Source organism: Ammospiza caudacuta, chromosome 1 (assembly GCF_027887145.1).
Source record: "Ammospiza caudacuta isolate bAmmCau1 chromosome 1, bAmmCau1.pri, whole genome shotgun sequence".
NCBI classification, from domain to species: domain Eukaryota; kingdom Metazoa; phylum Chordata; class Aves; order Passeriformes; family Passerellidae; genus Ammospiza; species Ammospiza caudacuta.
The window spans coordinates 24,410,782-24,431,494 of record NC_080593.1 but is presented as its reverse complement, the minus strand read 5'-3'; the positions used below and the strand labels follow the sequence as shown (position 1 = coordinate 24,431,494).

Here is a 20,713-nt window from a genome sequence, read left to right as displayed (position 1 = left end):
GAGAAAGGGAGTTAACTCTTCGCTGAGTTATACTTATATTAAGGAAAAAAATACAGAAATGTTATGGGCTTGAAAGTGCTAAGAAAAAAATTAGGCTCTTTAACAGCTGTTTAACGGGGGGGTTGTAACAGAAAATGAGAGGCTATCATTTTAAAAGTTCTGAAAAAATATTGTGAATACTAATTTTAGTTTGAAATAAGCATGTAGCATCACAGTACTTTTTATGAAACTGTAACTAAAGGAAGTTAATAACAGTATAATCTGTTCACCTGGTGCGTTTACTTACTTCCATTAATTAAATGTACTTTGTATTGTGTGCCCCATTTATTACATTCTGTGTCATATTTGCTGTGACTGCTGGGGAAGGGTTATGATAAAGTCAGAGGCAATGAAGATGGGTCCTCATCTAACAGGTGTTCCACTCCCTTTGTTCTTTGTATACACATATTCAAATCACCTAAGGCAGGGGACAGGATAGGACCTGTTAACTCATTGCTGATTTCCCTAGCAAATAAACCAGCAGCTGCAGGTCCAAGCCCTTGCTCAGTGCTGAGAGGGTGGCATTTGTGTGGGACAGGATGCTTTCATGGAGCCCTTTAGCCAACTTCTTTTGGGACTTACAGTGCAAAATATATTTTCTGCTTGTAGGTAAGATGCAGTATGAATTATATTTGGTTGTCATTGTGGAAATGTGAGTTGGTTCTGTTAGATTTGTCTTTATAAAGTTAAAGATGTTTCTGTTGTATTGTCAGATGTTTGATTTCAGAAAGGTAGCCTAAAAGCTTTTTATCAGATAGTGGCACTTTGTTTTATTGGTGAAGCTAAAGTTTTAGCAGCTGAACAAAAATGAGTGCTATACATAATCTCTATGTAAAACTTGGTATTGGTTAAATACACATAATCTACATATAAAAACATGGGTATTGATTAAATACATACTATTACATTTTATTGAGTAACATATACATTGTGTGTTCTTTTTAACAAGGCTGGACAGGTTCTAAACTAAAGATTATACAGAAGCTGTTACACACTTGTTTAAAAATTTACTGAGACAGCCCTGAAACATTCTTTTTCACTTCTTTACTATTAATTAATTTATGTGTAACATCTAAATATATTTGGTATTGAAACTAAATTAAGCTTTTGGTCAGCTGAAGAATATCTCCCCATTAATAGTGTGTTTGTTTGGTGTCTGTGTGCAGTTTTTGTAAGTGTGCATTTGTGATCCATGCAATGGATAAAAAATAGATGTTCTATGTACTTTGACAGAAATATCCTGTAATCAAATGTTAGATAAGCTTATTTCTACAAACTACTGTAATTACCTTTTTCTATATTTAATTGGTTTTGTAAATGTCAACTGAGGAAATACATAATATTACAAATGTAGTGCATCCTCTAATCCTTCATGTATAGGAATAACTTTTATCTTCCTTGTGAAGCTCACAGTTGTAGCTTATTATAGAGTCACCTAGTTTCCTTGATTTGGAGCTCAAAACTTTTTCAAGACTTTTGGCTTCATAATGATTGATGTTTTATATGATGATTATCAGATCTCTTCTTTAAAAATGAAAAATGTTTGGTTGATAAAAAGCAGTGATTTTGTGCTTTGTCTACTTTACCACTTTATTGGATATATTTCATTAAAATCCTGCAAGAGTTACTGTCATGCAAACAGAGTGCTTAGAGTACATGTTCATTCACCATGAACCTTACATCCTTACCCAGATATACACATTTTCTAGTGAAGGAAATGTGATGCCCATACTTCATATCATGGTGAAATCTGGTGCACTGGAGATATGACACAAAGGCCACTAAAGTCATTTACCTCAGTAAATGAAATTAAATCCTGTAACAAATCTCAGTGGAACCTTTTCTTGGGGAAAAATCCCAGTCTAAGGAAGAATATTCCCAAATTTTCCATTATAGAAATTACAGCTTTCCTGTACCTTACATCTGGGTTGTTTGGGGTTTTTTGTTCCATAAATTAACATACTTGTAAAAAGGGGAAAAAATATATATTTCACTGATCTAGTGACATTTTGCACCAAGTTTAGGAGAGCTGAAGGGCTACATGAACAATGGTGAAAAGCAGTTGAGAATCCAAACTCACTTTGACAAGGAGATGTGCATGTTAAATTCTGAGAAACCTAAAATCTCACTAAGCAGGTTTCAGTTTATGCCATAAACTCAAAAGTTATGTCATAGTTTTTTATTTAAACTAAAACTGCAGCCCTTGTTTTATGTCAACAACGATTCTGTTGTGCTTGCTAATACTGATGATAGAAATGTGAAATGGAAGCAAAGCATAGATCACTGAGCTCCAAATGGAGGTCATTGTGGTACAGCCCTTACAATCATGATACAAAAGTTAGATCTTGGAATTTCATCATCTTGGGAAGAAAAGTGTATTATATTTGTGAAGCAGTAGGCATAGGCTTGAATGTTATGGGATTTGGGCCTGAAAAATATGAATTTAGTTTGACACATTGGCTTGATTTTGCTATTAACTTTAATTTAAAGATCAGTCATAACAGTCTCCAGTTTAAATTAAAAATCAAAATTAGTCTACTACAAGTGAATCATAGAACCCTTTAGGTCAGGGAAGACCCTAAAGAGCATCAAGTCCAGCCATAAACCTAACACTGCAAATTCCTCCATTAAAGCATGTTCCTGGGTGCTACATCTGCATCTTTGAAGTATCCCCAGGGAGATGACTCTACCACTTCCCTGGGTGTCCCATTCTAATGCCTGACAACACTTTTGGTGGAGAGGATAGCCCTCTCAGTAAAGAATATTCCAGACTGCGGAAGACATGATCTCTGCTAAGACTGGAATATTTCCATCACTGTAAAACCCTTGCCTTTGACAGAGCACCATTATCTAATAACTTGCCCCAGTCTCAGCCTGCCTTCTCCCTCGCCCCTCCAGCCATGGGGAAGCTCCTGTGGGATGCTGGCACTCCACAAAATCACCCCAGCAAAGCCAGAGAGAGCAACAAGAACTGGAGTTATCCAAAGCCACTCCTGAAGGGGCTGGGGAGAAAATGGGCTTTCTGCCCTCACCACCTCTGGTCCCAGCTAAAAGAATTTCCTTACTTGCAGATGTCAAAATATCTTTCCAAGACACTACACAGAGCAAATTTTGTAAATCAAGTAGAACAAAGTTAATTTGCAGTTTCTATTCCAACAGGTTTTAGCTGCTATGAAGGTACAGAATCAGTTCCAGCCCTGATTCTGTTTTCATTACTCAGTTATGCTGTCACCTTCCATACTGGTGGTCCCAGTTATCCTGGTGCTCACAAGACCTGCTTAGGTTATGTTAAGTTTTTGCATTAACAGATCTTTGAGAAATATTCTTTGTTTTCCATATTTTATGATTGCACTACTTCTTTGACTGGCATATTGTCCAACAACACAATCACCTATTGACAGCTAAATAAACCCAAAAATTGAACGGCATCATACATAAAAAATGAGTAAGTATATGGACAGATCTTTTAATTACAAATCTCTCTGTGTTTGAGAGATGTGTTTGACTTTATTCCAGTTGATCTAAAAATTGAAATGGGTATTTATATAATTGGTAGGTTATATAAGTAGATCTCTGGCATTAAATATTTCATAAAGGATTCTACTGAGGAGTTACCATATTTCTCTCTTTTTCAAGTGGACAAGAGCAGTTTAAATCTGATTTATACTGTTATGTTGTCAGGGAACATATTAACATCTGAGAAGTGTTAGAATAACCAACAAAATACTTAATGTGTCCTGTTAACCAGAGTCTAGCAAGCCTTGAAGGGTTGTGCAGTGTCAGAAAATTGCAAGAGTAATAGGGTACAAATACTTTTTTAAAGGGGTAGAGGAGCAGGCTTCAATGTGATGTGCATCAGCTGGTTTAGGTTTTTAATCTAGAAAGTTAAGCATGTAAACATCTATGTCCTATGTATCCTCCATTCAAGCCACTCCACATTTTTTCTACACTCTTCCTCTTTTTTTTACCCTGTTCTCCTATCTCAGCTGAACCCCAGCCAGTCCTTTGCAAATTCAAGTCCCTGCAGCCTGAAGCCCTCTGTCTGCTTCCTCCTTAGCCCCATTAATGGGGGTTTTCCAGGCTTTCTGTCAAAGGATTTCACTGTCTTTCTGTATTTCCCTGTTAGTATTCTGCAGTGTTTCCCTTTGGCTGCCCTGCCGTGCCCTCAGAAATGCTGTGAGCTATCTTTAGCTGAGTGTAATATTGCTCAGCTTTATGAAAAGGGAACCAGCCACAAAATTACTTCTTTGGGGCAGATTCTGTACAGCATGCTGGCTACCCATGAGCCAGACTACTCACACTCCAGAGTAGCTCTGACATTAATTGCTGGCATTACTGCTGCATCTGTAACCACCACGCCCTTTTTGTGTCCCCACCCTCATCCCCAACAAGTTTGGTTTGCCATTACCTCATGGCAAACAACTGTGCACTGAAATTTTATTATTCTAACCCAAAAGACATTTACAGATACCATAATATGCTACTGAATTGATTTTTTTTCTGTCACATATCCTAGGAAATTAGACATAAAGGAATCTTTAACAATTTCTGTCATAAAGAATAATGAGATGAAAGTAGGAAATGTAAGAAACAAAGTTAACTCTGCATTATATTAGTGAGCACAGTCACATATTTTTCATACATTGCTCCTTCTGCTATTCCCTACCCACCCAGCTCTTTCCAGGTAGAAATAAGAAATACATTCCATGTACATCAGCTGGGAAGTTACTTTTTCATTACAGGAAATTGGAAGCATGTCAAGAAGCACAGAATCTCAGGTTTGAGGGACCTCAAGGATCATCAAGTCCAACCAAAAGTGATCATTAGCAGGAAAAGGATAGATGGTGCATGGTGAAAGTGTTGCATGCTAACCAGGGCACTGCGTTCTCAGTCTCCAGTGTGTTCTTATGCAGTAGCAGATGGATTGTTTACATCACAGTTTTTACATTTCTTGCTTATAAGAGGTTGCTTTTTTCCTAGGGTTTTTTTTACCACCTGCAGTCACAAATCTGAGCAATTAAACCTGCAACTAGAGTCAGTTGGAGTTGCATCTTGAACATACCAAAATATTTTTATATGTATTTTGAAAAATCGTATCCTTTATATTTCAAATTGATCATCCAAGATGAGTCTGTATTTTTGCAGTTAATTTTCTCTGGGCTTAAATTCTTCATCTCTAAAGTCCTATCAGTTAAAATGGTGTTGTGAGGTCAGTTCATTAATGTCAACTCTTTACATCAATGCTGTTCTCATGAGTGCTGTGGAAAAGTTAATGTGAAAATCAATCACTTAGTTCCAAGACTAAAGCTTTAATAGTGTTCTATAAATATGTCTTAGGCCAGCACAAGAAAAAATTATTTTAAAAAATGTATTGGAAAGACAGTGATTAACCAAGGAGTGGCCTTTTTGCATCATAACAGAGACAGAATTCTTAAAAAACAGAATTTATCATGTGGCTGCAAATTTCACTTTTGTGCATATCAACAGCAGGGCTTAATTCTGGCAATTTCCTAAGACTAGAATACTTGAATTTTGCAAGCCTTATATTGTTTCTTCAATTTAGTCTTACAGGTACAGAGCAGTCAGCAATAATAATTATATATAGTTTTAGTCAGAATTCATGAAAGTGCTGCTTGTCAGATTTTCAGTCAGTTTCCTAGTGTAACTGGCAGAGTACCTAAGAAGCTCCTCTGTAGCCAAACCAACCCAGAAAAAATCATAAAGTCTCAGTTTACAATCCAAGAGTGTTAGACAGTGTAAGACCTAGAAATACGAAATATTTTAAAGGGAACATATTTTATACATTTAGGTAAATGTACATTATCTCATTTTTGTCAAACTTTCATCAATAAAAGATCCTTCCTTTGGCTTTTTGTATAATATGAGGCTAGAGCTCTGTAGTTAGATCCAGCTTCACCAAGGTGAATGAGCTCTTTCCCCTTTCATACTTATAAACTGAATTATAACCAGACAAAAAAAATGTAAGTTTTAGCCTAGAGAGTTTTTTCACTGTGAAAGTTTCTCATTTGAGTTTTTTGGGGTTTCCATTTGTGTTTTGGGTTTGTTTATTTGTTTGTTCTTTCATTTTTATGCAGGGATTTGTTCTGCCTTGAAATTGACAGTACCATCTCATACCATCCATGGTATTGAGGGGCAGCCACTTCATCTTTCTGTTGACTACAATTTCAATGCTACAGCTTCTGAAATCCAGATAATTTGGCTTTTTGAGACGTCTCAAAGTAATCCAAAATATTTGCTTGGCTCTGTAAATCAAAGAGTAATTCCAGACTTGGAATACCAGCACAAGTTTACCCTTATGCCACCGAATGCATCTTTGAGGATTAACCCATTGCATCTCAGTGATGAAGGCAATTACATTGTAAAAGTCAATGTCCATGGAAATGGGACCATAGCTGCAAGTCAAAAGATTAAAGTAGCTGTTGATGGTAAGTTGGTAAAAGATAGTATCTTCATTTTGAAAATAAAATTGCTATAGTTTTGAAGTCCTGGTTCTGAGTATCCAGTTGCAATGGTGTCTCATTTAATGAAACCATACATGAAAAAATGCATACAATTATGTTTTTTTCTACTGCTGGTGGAGGGAATACAAAAATATGTCATCTTTAAAGAAAATTAATATATTGACTGGTGTTTCTATATCATAAGTAAAAATCTGAAGAGGCATAGAAACATTTAAGATGATATTAGACATTAGACAAAAAATAAGATTTCATAAGTTTCTGCTGTGCTATCACGAGGATGCATTGAATTTCAAATAGTCTTTTTCCCTGAACAACTTTACCTCCTGTAACAAAGAGGAGCCGTTGACTTTTGCTGGTGGCTGTAGTCTGTAAAAGAAGCCCAGATCTGAATTCATAAATTTACTGAATTTCCCTCTTTAGCCTCTGCTCTTTGTATTGGGGACTTTAAAAAAAAAATGGAAAAGAATTATCTAAAAGGATGACAGCAGGCTTCTGTAATTTCTGGATTATACAGAGGGAATCCTGTAACTGAAGGGTTCAGGGTTGGAAGGAATGAGATGAATGACATCTTGAGGTGACAAAGTTGTAGGTGCCATTTAACTCCCAAAGCCATCCCAATCTGCAGACATCCTCATGACAGGTTGCCCTGATTTCAGTGGTGCCCAGTGTGGGCAAAGCTGTTGGCATCATGCTGAGGTCACACACGGTGAGCAGTGTCATGCTTTGTGCTCTTTTCATTTCTGTGGATTCAGTGACTTGTATATGAGGCAAGAGGCCGTGGTACACATGACTGAAGACTTCATCCTATTACCAGTATTATAAACAGTCTGGTTTTATTTATTTATGTACCATTTATATTTATTTATTTATATACAATTCTTACAGTCACCAGCTGAGAATATGTCTTCTTTTTTAACCTTTAAGTGTATTTAAGAGATAAGTACACTTAAAGGTTAAATATTAGTAATTTAGAGAAAGATTGATGGTTGCTATTTGAATCACCTTGACCATGAAGACTGTTATATAATGGCTTGTCACTTTAACAACTCTTCACATCTCTTTATTTTACAGTTCCAGTCACAAAGCCAACTGTACATACTGAACCATCTTCAGGAGTAGTGGAGTATGTAGGGAATATTACCCTAAAATGTACTGTGGATAGAGGTACAAGGGTAGTTTACCAGTGGATGAAAAATGGGAAGCGTCTTCATGCTGGCCCTAATTATATCTTTTCATCAAACAATGCTACACTTCTCATTGTTCCTGCCGTAAAAGAAGACATTGGGAATTACAGCTGTCTGGTATCTAACCCTGTCAGTGCAATGGAAAGTGAGATAATTGCACCAACCATATATTGTGAGTATATGAAATATTAATTATTATCTTTGTATGAATGATTTTGCTGGAAGGAGTGCCTCCAAATATGAAAACAGGCAGAAAACAGTGGAGTCAACATTGTATGTGAGCTTGCATTCAAAATGAGCTTGTTTGTAATAGCTCTAACATAAGACGGGATCATAAAATTATTTAGTGTTGTGTAGTCATAAAGATCAGTCTCAATTGCAGAATTCAAATAGAAACTTCAAAATTTCCAGAGATGTCTTCAGATGGTGACTCAAAAGAAAAAAATAATGAGATCATTATACATGAAAATGTTGTTATAAATGAAGACACCAAATAGTATCAAAAAGCTAAGCACAGGAAGTACCAGGCTGAAGAACTGGTATTAGTGGGTTTCCTCAAGATCATTTCAAGTCCAGTCTTTTTTAATACTTCCATTAATGGCACCAGAAAGAGGATAGGCAGTATCTCAATGAAGTTCATTCATGACATTAAATAGGAGGACTGAATGACTTTGACAGAGTAATAGAGCTGGGATGAGATTTGCTAGTAAAAAATAAATGGGCACACCTTTCAGAGAATAAAAGACATGAACTTCTGCTGATAAGATCAAGATTGATTAGAAAATAAATCTTAGAGCCTTCTCATTTTGATCCATGTCAGGAATTCCCAGTGCCTCCACTGTTTTCAAGTAGCACATGGTACACATATGTCACCTGCTATGCTCTAATCCTCATGTCCTCAGGGGTCATATTATCCTTCTCAGAGGAGAGCTGAAATTTGAAAGGCCGGGACCTACTTTGTCACCAGTCCTATTCAGATACAGCCAGTTTGCCCCATGGCCCAGTCTGGAAGGGACACAGCAAAGACTGGAACTGAATTCCTGTCCTGCCAAGGGCTGGTGCTCATTCCTGCTTTCCTCAGCAGCTTTTTCCTGCTTTTGTGGCAGCTGGTAGGCAGCCTATGCTCAACTTGTTATGACTGCACTACCAACGTATTCAGAGCCTACATCTCTTACATCTTTACCTCTTATATTTTCCTCCTCCTCCTTTCATCTCCTTTCATTTCTGATTGTCTATTCTGCTATTGTTCAGAGATTTTTGTTATAACTTGAAGAATTCATTGCATAAGGGGATGACTTCCATCTAAAGTATTGGAGGAGGGGGTGGGTCTCCACACTGCACCAGGAGAAGAGAAAAGGACTGCCTAAATTAAAAAAGATTAACAAGAACATTGTTAGATATGAGCTTATAAAATTGACAGCAGTGCAGACTTGAAGATGAAGAAGCAGTTGCAGAGTCCTAAACAGGGCAAATATTAATTGAGCTTCCATCTCATTAGACAGAGGAATCATGGTAAACAAGGAAATAACCAGCACTGATAGAGCTTTAACTTATCATTACTGTAATTAAAAAAAAAAAAATCCATCACATTCTTTCCTCGAGGTAGCACATTTTTATATGCCTGCTTTTCTAGAGTCACAATCTCAGCTCACTTATGTGCTTGAAGTCCTAAGAATGAGACCTGAAGGTGTATGAATGCAGCTCCTCTACTGCATTTCTCACTTTAATGAGGTGTGAATTGGTCTTATACGGATCTGTCTTCAAAGAGTACCTACACAGAGCTTGGGACATGGTATCCATCCTGACAGCCTCTTCCCATGCAATGAAGTAGGAGCAGACTAGAAAAGCATCTGCCACCCTTGTTACCTTTCAGACAGCTCTGTTTGTTGCACAGCTCATGTGAGATTTGAATTTCTGACCTGTTACACATGGGATTGTCTCCAAAGCACTGATGGCACTGGCAGGTGTCTGGGACACTTGTTCTGACAACGTGTGTGCCCTTCAGTCCCAGCTCTGGTACTGCTTCCCCCCTTCTTCCTCACTCAATTGCATGCATTTTTCAGTAAATTGAAAAATCTGTCTAAGTTCTAAACTAGAAACCTGTTTTTGACCTACTGTTTACAAGAATTTTAAAATCTCAAAGTTACTTAAGTGTCCGCATTTCTTGTATCTTCTGCTGTTTAAATGGTTGTGATATACATCTTTATCAAAAACTGTGAGAGTCACTTTTTTTCTGTGTGTGTAAATATTATTGTTATATGCATTTTCTGAATGTCCTTCATCAGAACTGAGGGTTTGCTTTGTGCATAATATAACAGCTTAAAAAATATATTAAGAGCAAACAATGCAATGCTGAAAGACTTCAGATACCTGTGATATTTAAAGTCTCTATATCCAAGTCAGTGATGGGAGTTGGGGTCTTACTTCCTGAGCTATATGAAGTCACCTGATTTGGTTCAGCCTCTGCCTGCAGAAGTACTTTGTCTCCCAGCTCCCAGTTGTCAATAACAATCCAGAACAGGCCCCAGGATCTCTCTCTGCCATATGTCATTGCTGTGGGGGAGTTATTGGAGGTGATAAAGAAAAGGTCGCTCACGGTAAATACCTGCCATCTGCTTGGAAACTGCACCTGTCTCATAGTGATGGGAGCAATTGGAAATATTCCCATGGAGCAGTAAATTGTTACTCAGAAAGATTGATTTATTCTTTTACACATCATTTAGTTAACTGGTTTTACTGAGACAAGAGGCAGTCTTCTGTAGAGAGCAATACTGGAAAGAGAAAATAGAGCTGAGGGATCCATGAAGGCTGTCATTGTGGGTTGTTACTGGGTATGAAAAATGGTTTTTAATTCATGTCTTATTAATATTGTCCTGCTTCTCCATTAATTATGATGATAATGCAGCCTGGAACATGGCTATTGCAGTAATGTGACTCAGAAACAAATTATTTCAAGACTGGAAGAAGCTGCTTTCCTGTAGGCTGCAGCAGACACTGTTGTACTGTGTTGATGGAGTTAAACTCAGAAGGCTAAGTGGAATTTTCTTCCTCAAGCCTTCCAAAAGATAGAATATACTTAGTACTAGTGAGAGAATGGTTAATTGCCTACATTTCAGAATCATCCTTGAAGCTGTGTATAACTGTTAGTTACCCATTGTTTAGAGACCTTGATGGATACAATGCCCAGGAGAGGCAAAATATTGCTCCAGGCAAAACAGAAGTGTTACCCAATCCTTGTGTTGACTTCAGCAAGGAATGTCACTTTTCAGATTTTGCCAAGATTTGGCTATTTCTTAAGATAACCCCTCTGGTTTTTTCCAACTTACTTTCCCAGCCAGTGTTTGTCAGCGTTTGTATAACGATTTCTTTCAACTCGCAGCTTCCATTAAAATATAGTTCTCAGTGTTATCTCTTATGCTGCACAGTTATGATACTGATAAAAAAGCAGAACTCAGTTCTAATTCTTTTGCAGACTGTGGCAAACCACCCACTACAGTGAGGACAACATGTAAACCAGTCAGCTATTCTTACCAATAATCTCTGTTAACACCTATCTAAGTCATATTACCTGTGAAAATAAAAGAGAATTCTCCTAAGAAGGGAGAATTGGATTGGAAGAACCACTGAATTGCTCTGAAAAGTAAAAAAAAAAAACATTCCTGCCTATACATAGTTTGTGAGGGGCTTTAATTCATTTACGAAAAACATCAAAGGCCAGTACATGCCTTCTCCTTTCAGATCTGAAAAAAAGGGAAGTAAATACCCATAAGAGGTGAGCCTCTGTGACAAGCTCCCCTTCCACAGAAACATGCAACTCAAGTGAGGCCAGCCAAGCCAAAAGAGTGGGGTATAGGTCTGTACTTCACAGAAATGGTCATTACAGGTCCAGCTGGCTCTTGGAGACAATAAACCAAATTACTCAGGAGCTGCAGAGCCTGTGAGGAAGCAGCCCAGCATCTAGAACTTGTGAAAAGAAAAGCCATGATTCTTCAGAGTGGCCACTGCAATGTAGGTTGGAGCAGCAGTAATTCATGCTGAAGTGAGTTTGTATTGCATTTCCCAAGAAAATATTATGCATGATGTTGGCCATTCCTTAAAATGAGACTGCAAAAAGCTTACCCCTAGGAAATAAATAGAGAAAATTAAAAGATTGACAAGTTTATGTTGTGAAATATAGATATTTACTTAAAAGTGAACTAAACTGAGGTCATATGTGGTGATCTGTGGTCTCTTGTCTAGGCCTGAACAAACAGGAAAAAACCACAGAGGTGCACGCAAAATGGCATGGTTTGTGCTATGTGCTGGTGGCTTAGGTGTGTTCTTGAAGAATAAATAAATCTCATTTAAAAAGGCAAACAGTAAATAGAAGTGTGTATTAGAGAACATTCTAACATGGTCCTGAATTTCCTGGTGGGAAATAAAGTCTGAAATATACAAGTGTGCAGCTTCATGTAGCAGGGATTTTCCCATTTAATTCTCCCAGACAACCACAGGAAGGTGGAAGTTTTACTAGATTCCACTGTCTGCAATGGGCACAGCACTGTGCCTGTTTTGTGCTACACCATTGTGTATGAGACAGCTTTACTGATCTTCAGGGATCCTACCAAAGGAACACTCTGCATATATTTTCTTCTTTTGCTCTGTCATATTAGTTCTGTGCATTTTTGATTATTCATGCAAGTCCTCAGGGAATCAACAACATTAAAATTATTAGGGGTTTCTGGTTTTGTTTTTTAAACTATAAAAAGCTATTTAATAAGGCATACTTAATTATTATATTCTCTACATAAATTTTTATACTTAAGTAACTGTAAAAATAATTTTAATGTGTAAAGATGTAAAAGCCCCAATGATCTGAAATGGTCGAGTAAAAACAGCATGAGAAATATTCTTATAATATTTAAATATATTGTTCCCCTTCTCATTTTCCTATGCAGATTGCACTAAAAATACTCATCTGCTCAGTTTTTTGAGTAATGAACACATGACTTTAGAACAACATATGCTTCTTCTAATTATATTCAGAAAAACAACTTTCAGTACAATAACTTGCTCTTGAAAAAAGCATAATTACAGTAGTAATTATTTCAGTATTTTAAAATATTTAATTATTTAAAATATTATTTAGTAGTACAAACCTACTAAAACAGGGGGAAAGTTAAAGTTTATTCTGGCAGCCATTTATGGAAAAATTTTTCTGAATTCATCTAAGGCACACCCCACTTAATATTATACCTGTATGTTAGTTCCCTTAGTAATTTTTGTACTGTAAATTATTGCAGTGAAGATAACATTACAAGGCCAATTTGTTCACTTTTAAATTTGTTGGGAAATTACTTATGCCAGTAAGTTTGGCTTTGAAGTAGAAATCAAATATGCTCCTGAAGAAGACATGCTCCTTTACTTCATAGAAATCCAACTGATTTCAGTTTTCATTCTTTTTATCATACTGAAAATACATAGACACATGCTTTTTCCTTAAACAGCAATTAGACCAGTATTAAGTGGGTGTAGCCTGAGCTAAGCCTGGCACAGATCCAGTTATTGAACTGAAAGCCTTTTCATTGAAATAACTGAATACCAGCCATTCTAAAGGCTAGTCTAACTTAAATATTCTAACTTTAGAGATACACTTCTGATTAATTTTTAATTATATACTTTGATTTTCATTTTCTCACTGTATTTCTCTTTTTTTTCCCCAATGCAGATGGACCTTATGGACTTAGAGTCAAATCAGACAAAGGTCTGAATATAGGGGCAGTGTTTACAGTGGACGTGGGGCAAGTTGTAGTGTTTGACTGCTCAGCAGATTCAAACCCACCAAATACTTATTCATGGATTCAAAGGGATGACAATAGCACTCAAGTAATCAAATATGGACCCCATCTGGAAGTTGTATCTGATAAAGTGGCCCAGAAGACAATGGATTACATGTGCTGTGCTTTTAACAACGTGACTGGGAAACGAGATGAAACTCACTTCACAGTTGTTGTTACGTCTGTAGGTAAGAATGTAACCTTACTGCTGTAAAGTGTAACATCTGAGTGGATGCCCCAGAAAAAGGAAGTCGTTATTAGAATATGTGTTGAAATTTACATCTCGCTAAGAATATGGTAAAGGGGCTTTTGGACATTCTGTGGGATAAGGTTTTTGCTGTGTGACACAGCTTGGAACACAACCCACTAAGACACTGAAATTTTGTGGGATTTTATTACAATGTTCATGTAAATAATTTCCTTGTCATATTTATGAACCTCTGGATTGATTGCTGGGTTCTGAAGAACACATACCTTCATTGCTCCTACAGTATAACCTCAGCTCCTCTATGATTGTGTTCAATAGCAACAAAGCAGTTTTTCAGAAAATCTCCAGAAGCATAGAGCAAAGAACAAGATATCAAAGAAGTCTGATGTCTCTTCTCAATACAGATGGATACAAGTGTTTTCAGATAAGGCACATATGCTATTAATGTTCAACAATAATTACTAGATTGCCTGTTAGAAAATTTAACAAAGCAATTTCATGTGGGCTGAGCAAAGAGCTAACAAATTTGTTAGTTTGGTAAACAAGAAGATATGTCCATGATTCAGGCTATTTACTGATTCATCATGAATCCAGGGCTTTTAGTATGCTGGGAGGAATACAGGTTGCAATTTCATAGTAAGAATACCACACTCAAAAACTAAATATTGTGGTTACTAGTGAAAGAAAATGCAGTCAGAGCTATGTGTTTATAGAAATAAACATGACATTTCTCCAGGAAGTTCATGTAACATCTAGCTGAGATTTCCCTTCAAAGGCCAAAAAGGAAGGAAGACTCCACAGCTTCATGGTTGATTGCACTTAAAATAGTAGATTTCCTAATTACAAATATTTTACTTACATCTTATCAAAACATTTTTTCTAGTGTATTTAAAAATAGAAAAAGATATTTTCCCCCCTCTGGAGCAATTTTCTTTTAGATGAGTGTTTATTCAAAAAGCACTAAATGGAGATGTCAAGGCTACACTTTGCAGAGCAGGACTGGCTGATTCTAAGAGGTATGAATTCACACACAATTCATTCTCGGTGATGCTGCTCAGGCTAAATTCACATTGCAAGTGAATAAACATACTAAGCAAAGACTATGAAAATTGTCCATATTCCTTTTCCTTACCCCCATAATCCTAGATACAGAGGCTAGACTATGGCATTCAGAATACTGGAAACCCCATTTTCAGAAGCAACAGGAACTCTGATGTTTCAGAAGACCTTACACAACTTCCCCATGGGACAGAAACTCACCTATATGGTGCTATGGACAGCTGCCTAATTAATCCTAAAAATTATCTAGGAAACAATTATTTTAATAAGTTACAGTTATATCAGTAGTTGCACTAAGTTGTTATCCATTTTCAGCCAAGATTCTAAAATAAGATGAGGTATCTCATGTACACCTGTCATTGCTCACTTTTCAAGCTTAGTCAGCTTGAGTGTGTTAGATGCATGCAAAGAGCATTTCTTTGTTTTCTGTGCTGATATGTCTATAGAGATGTGATTTATTGAGTCTACATTTGAAATTACTCACTTTAAGGAACATTTTTAAGGACTCATCTGATTCTCCAGCATTTGGGCTTTTTCTTCCTAAGGAAAGCAGTACACCAAGGGACTATTTTAAAAACTGGTGAAATTGCAGTGATTTATTTTCCCGTATTTTTAGGACACATCTGTCTAGAAATCTTCATATCTAATCTTCATGAAAACCACTGCACATGTAGCCAGCACAATGCCAGTGAATTACACAAAGGTCTAAGTAGATGTAAGCAGCCCTCTGCAGAGGAGTTCATCGACTATTGGGAACACATCTAGCTGAATAATACACATTTTAATAGTACTAATAAATCTGGCACTAGCAAATATGCAACATTAATTTACCTGTATTGATTGTGCCTTGTCCTTTAATTACATGAATTCTGCACAATTCAGAGCAAAAGGAGGAAATCAAGAGTGCACAAGCAGATACGTCTGGCATTTCCTAACTTTCACATTCTTGTCTTTGCAAATTCATTACAAATGTTTTCCATGTGCTTCTAGGTATGTAATTATATGCAATTTGTGTATGTGTTGTATCAGAATATCCTGATGGAAAAGTCCTGTTAATGCATATCCCAGAAAAAGACTTGAGCAAAGGAAAGAAATATTTTTAATATATTTAGAAATAAATACAAACAGTATGGTGGAGTCCCCATCCTTGGAGGTGTTTGAGGAACGACTGGACATAGAGCTTAGTGCCATGTTGATCTTTGGTGATAGGTTAGACTTAATGGTATTAGAGGTCTTTTCCAGCCTCACTCTGTGATTCTGTGATAATTAATTGCTTTCAGATGCAGTTTGATAAATAACCAGACTGTCAGTGATCTAAAAATCTTTACAACAAATCAAATGGATCTTTTGTCTTCTCCTACTTTAGAGCTCCCAACTGTTAGGAGGATTTCTCTCCAATCTAGCACAAGTTGCTCACTCACTTCCTTTTTGGTAATTCAGTTCCTCTATACCTCAAGTTATAATATACATTTTCTTTTTTTGATGCTGTAATTTGTGGTTTACATTAATGACTTCCATTTAGCTCCAGGCTCTAATCTGCTTTGAAGTCTTTTCTGATATGCATATAATTGCTTTTCCAGTTCAGATCTGTGGGGAAAAATAAATATTACCCATTATCAAGACCCAAATTATGCATCTGTTTTCTATCTCTAAGCAACTTTACTAGTTTCAGAATAATTTTAAAAGATGCATTTTTCAGTATCATTGTAGCACATTATAAAGAACAAGGAACTAAATACAGTACTCATCTTCTTTGTCACAGGGTTGGAAAAGCTGGCCCAGAAAGGAAAATCTTTGTCTTCTCTTGCAGTAATAACAGGAATTTCATTATTTTTGATCCTAGCTATGGCCTTTTTATTCCTATGGAAAAAGTATCAGCCACATAAAGGTATGTAAAAGTTAAGCACAGTCCAGCTCTTCTTTTGGACCCTTGAAGCAAAAAGAATAATTTTTTTTTCTTCTTTTCAGTGATACAACAGAAGCTACAGAGCAGGTAGAAAAACAATTCATCTTACATCTTAAAGTACTTTCCATCCAGAGAATTGCATTTTATCATATTAATTTTCTTTCCTTGGCTTATGACGTCAAACTGAGAAATGTGTTTATGTTTTCTAGGGCAGAGGCTGATTACAGAAAGGCACAGGCATTTTCAGGTAATGCTCTGAAAAAGAAAACGAGCATCACAAAATACAGAAAAAAAATAAAACAAAAGGAAGACATGTGTGTTTTCATGTTGCGTTGCACACCTCTATGATAGCTTAATTAAGATCAGACCTAAATGAGAAGTCAGCATGGGTTTAGCTCATGCCTGGAGCTCATAGCAGTATGTACTGCTGTCTTGAATTCTACCTATTAATCCCAGTATTCTGGGACTGGAACACCTGTATTCCACTGTTGTCACCAATATGACAAATCAGTGTTATTGTGGGATAGCAGTAAGAGGTGATACACCATAGGAGGATTACAACTGAAAATACTCATGGCATCAGTTGTTATCAAAATCATGAGTTAATGACATTGCAGTATACAAATATAACCTTCTATCATATTCTGTACTGCCTTTCTCTGTGTTATCAGGGCCCAGAGTGGTTTTTTTCACTGCCTCTTTTCTCTCCACTATGCTTCCCACCTGATCCTAGGCAGGAGATGCCAGACACCAGCCATCCTCTGGAAGGATATCACTTTTACTCCCATTCCTTTCTACCAAAGCATCAGAGCAGACCATAAACTGCTACATGCACAACTAGAGGGAAGTATATGAAGCTTAGGAAGGTAGGACATTCACCTGAGCACAGAGAGTCCATCAAAATCATAGCAAAGGATGGAAATTCATCATTGGTTTTAGTGCTGTAACCTTTGATGTGGAATGATGCCCAAGACACAACCAAGAGCCTCACATCTCCTGGACAGTGGGAGGGTAGACTAACTACACCTAAATACACCTAAATACAAGGTGTATCTGAACTCCCAAATAATAACGTGACATCTATAGGTACCATGTTCCCTTTTATTATTCTCAGAATTGTAAAACATTCAGATGGTACTGCTTCACTACACTTAGATATGCTGAGTTTATTTATTCAGCCTCTTTTCTATGGGAAATGAAAGTAAATTGGTCATTTTAGCCTTCCAGAATATGGAAGAGTATGAATGTCTCTACCAGAAGTGTTGCTGAGGTTAGCAAGAGGCTCCTCACTTGGTCCAAGGTGTGGGAAATCACCAAGTACCAAGCACCAGCTCTGCTGCTGTCCTGCCTCTCTCCACACCAGTTTAGGAGCTCAGCAGGGAAGTGGTCTAAAGCAGATCACATAAGCAGTGTTCAGGTGTTTAAAAAATTAGGGCAAAATACCTTGCCAGTCATTATTTTCCAGGTTCATATTACATCTTCTTTTTTAAATCTTTGTTCTAACTTTAGGACATGAAAGTGCTTTGGATGATTTTGGGATATATGAGTTCATCACTTTTCCAAATCTTACCAGTGGCTCTAGGGTATGTGATTTTACATCATAAATAGACAGTTTCTCTTCTATTTCTCTAATTATAATAAATATCTGTACCAGAATCCTTCTGTGGGTTTTCTTCTGTTGCTTTTTATGGATGTGTGCATGACACCATATTCATGGCTGGTGTTCACACAGTACTTGCTCTTTCTTTCCTGTGTTACTAGTTCAGTACTTCATAATCAACATAATGAATAAGGAATAACCAAGCTCATTCAACTACCCTATATTAGAAGAATATTAGTAATGTTGGGTAGTTAAGTAGCCACTTGTGTCACACAGGCAAGCCTGCTATTGTGATGCCATTTTCTCCCTTGACCTTAATATTTCTGCTCATGCAACATTCAGCCCTGGCAGTGCAGAAAAGTCTCGGAGTTATTTTAAGTGTAAATGTAAGCTACGTCTCGGCTGTGTTTCACAAAATTATTTGGTTGGTTTTGTGTATTGTAGGGTAGGAGTTAAGCATAGGAATTTCGCTAGCAGAAAACAAGTCCTGCAACATTTGCTGCTTCCTTGCATTGTCTTTGCTGACATTACTGCATAGCAGTTGGAGACCATTCTGATATAGTGTAAAAGGACCAAAAAGAAATCAGAAACAGGGCCATAAAATTTAGGGACAATGGTAAAACTGGGAGGAAAGAGAAGAAAGGCATTCTCTTTGCTAGGGAAAATTGTCAGCAATGTAATCTTGTAACTTTGGAGGGCATCGATCTGGTCAGGTAAGGGAGAGCTCGTAAAGCATGGTCACAGGGTCACGTTGTCACACCTAATTTATTTTTATGATTAGTACTCATAATACATCATGTCAAAAAACAGCCATAGATTAATTTATCTTCTCTGATGGAGTTAGAAGTTTGAAATATACATTTATAGGGCTAAAGTGCTACTGCAAATGTTAGTGGAGAGGGCAAACTTTTACAGCAGCAGAGATAAATGACTTTTAGAAAATAGAGCAGCTGAACTGCTTCTTTTACAGTTTCTGCCAGTAAGAGGCTTATTAAGTTTAGAGATCAGGCCCTAGATCATCACAGCCTTAAGCACACTGCAATATTATTTTATTACTAAAGAGGGTATATTTAGATTAAATAAATTCTTTACTTGTGAGGATGGCGAGGCAACTGAAAGTTGTCTCAGTTGCAGATGCCCCATCCCTGGAAGTGTTCAGAGTCAGATTAGACTGTGATCAACCTGATCTAGTGAAAGATGTCCCTGCCTATGGCAGAGGGGTTGGAACTGGATGATCTTTAGGGACTTCCAACCCAAACCTTCTATGATTCTATATCCCTTAAGCTGATCATATCACAATATCACATTCTGGCAGGATCAGGGCCTTAGCAGGTCAGGAGGGAGAGAGCAGTGCCAGGAACAACAGGATGGATGTACAAGCAATGAAATCTACTATAACTTCCAGTAAAATTTCAAGAAACAGGAAAAACTCTACTAATTTATGTTCAGCTACTCAAATGTATAGCATTGCAGGTAAAGCCAGTATTTGATCCACTGATTCATTTTAGTCAGCAGAGAAAGGAGAAAATTAGAAAGTGTAGATAATGAAGAACTGGAGGTTGGGTATAGGCAGAAAGACTGATAATTCCTTATGGATGTAGAGTCTAGGTAAATCTGTTGTCATGAATAAGAGGAAATTAATATACTTAACGTGCTGAACAGCCAATATTACTTGATTTATGGAAATTCCATGCATTTGTCTCTCTTTGATGGGCCAGTGGGAATTTTATGCTGAACCCAAGCCCTGAATATTTACTGCTTTTTTACTGTTTGTTCTCCTGCTTTTCTCTTTATTAAATGTTCCTTTCTTGACTTGTGGTACAATAATATGAAGCATTTGCTGTATTAAATGCAAAAGCTGCATCCTAAATCTTTAAAGGGGTTAAATGAATTTAAAACTAATACTTGCCTTACTATTAATGTGACAAGAACTTACTGAAAATTAAATGTAAACTAGGAGAGATTTCCTATTCAATCCACAAGCAAAACTTTGATGAAAAGTTTAAAAAATTACAAGTTACATTAACAGTTTAATTTCTGTTGAATCTTTTCATATTTGTACTTACAGTAGGAATACACTTTGTTGGTTTTAGGTTTCAAGTCAATCTGTTCCTGGCCCTGACTTTGTTGCAGGCCAGGATATGCTAAGTACGATTTATGAAGTTATTCAGCACATTCCTGAGCAGCCAGAACAAGACCACCAACAGTAAGTTACAGACTGTGTTCACTCACGTGGTAGCTCAAAGACAAATACTTTTGCATCCAGAACAATTTACATTTTGGTAGCCCTTTTTTGATTCCACTGAGAGGTTATGGAAGGAAAGGTAAAAGTTACCTTAATTCCTCCACCATTTCCTATCCAATCCCCTACTCTTCCTCAAGACTTGTCTGTTGTTTCATTACACCAGGTTTGTTAGTG

General features: G+C 36.9%; 1 protein-coding gene across 1 annotated transcript; it reads left to right on the top strand.

The window, feature by feature from the left end:
• The first annotated feature begins 578 nt into the window (after nucleotides 1–578).
• HEPACAM2 (HEPACAM family member 2) lies at nucleotides 579–20,504 on the top strand. Its single transcript, XM_058817208.1, has 9 exons — nucleotides 579–648; nucleotides 6,135–6,485; nucleotides 7,593–7,877; nucleotides 13,413–13,709; nucleotides 16,551–16,676; nucleotides 16,757–16,781; nucleotides 16,904–16,941; nucleotides 18,204–18,277; nucleotides 20,388–20,504. Exons 1-9 carry the CDS (start codon nucleotides 579–581, stop codon nucleotides 20,502–20,504), a joined length of 1,383 nt encoding a protein of 460 aa, XP_058673191.1.
• Nucleotides 20,505–20,713: the final 209 nt, after the last annotated feature.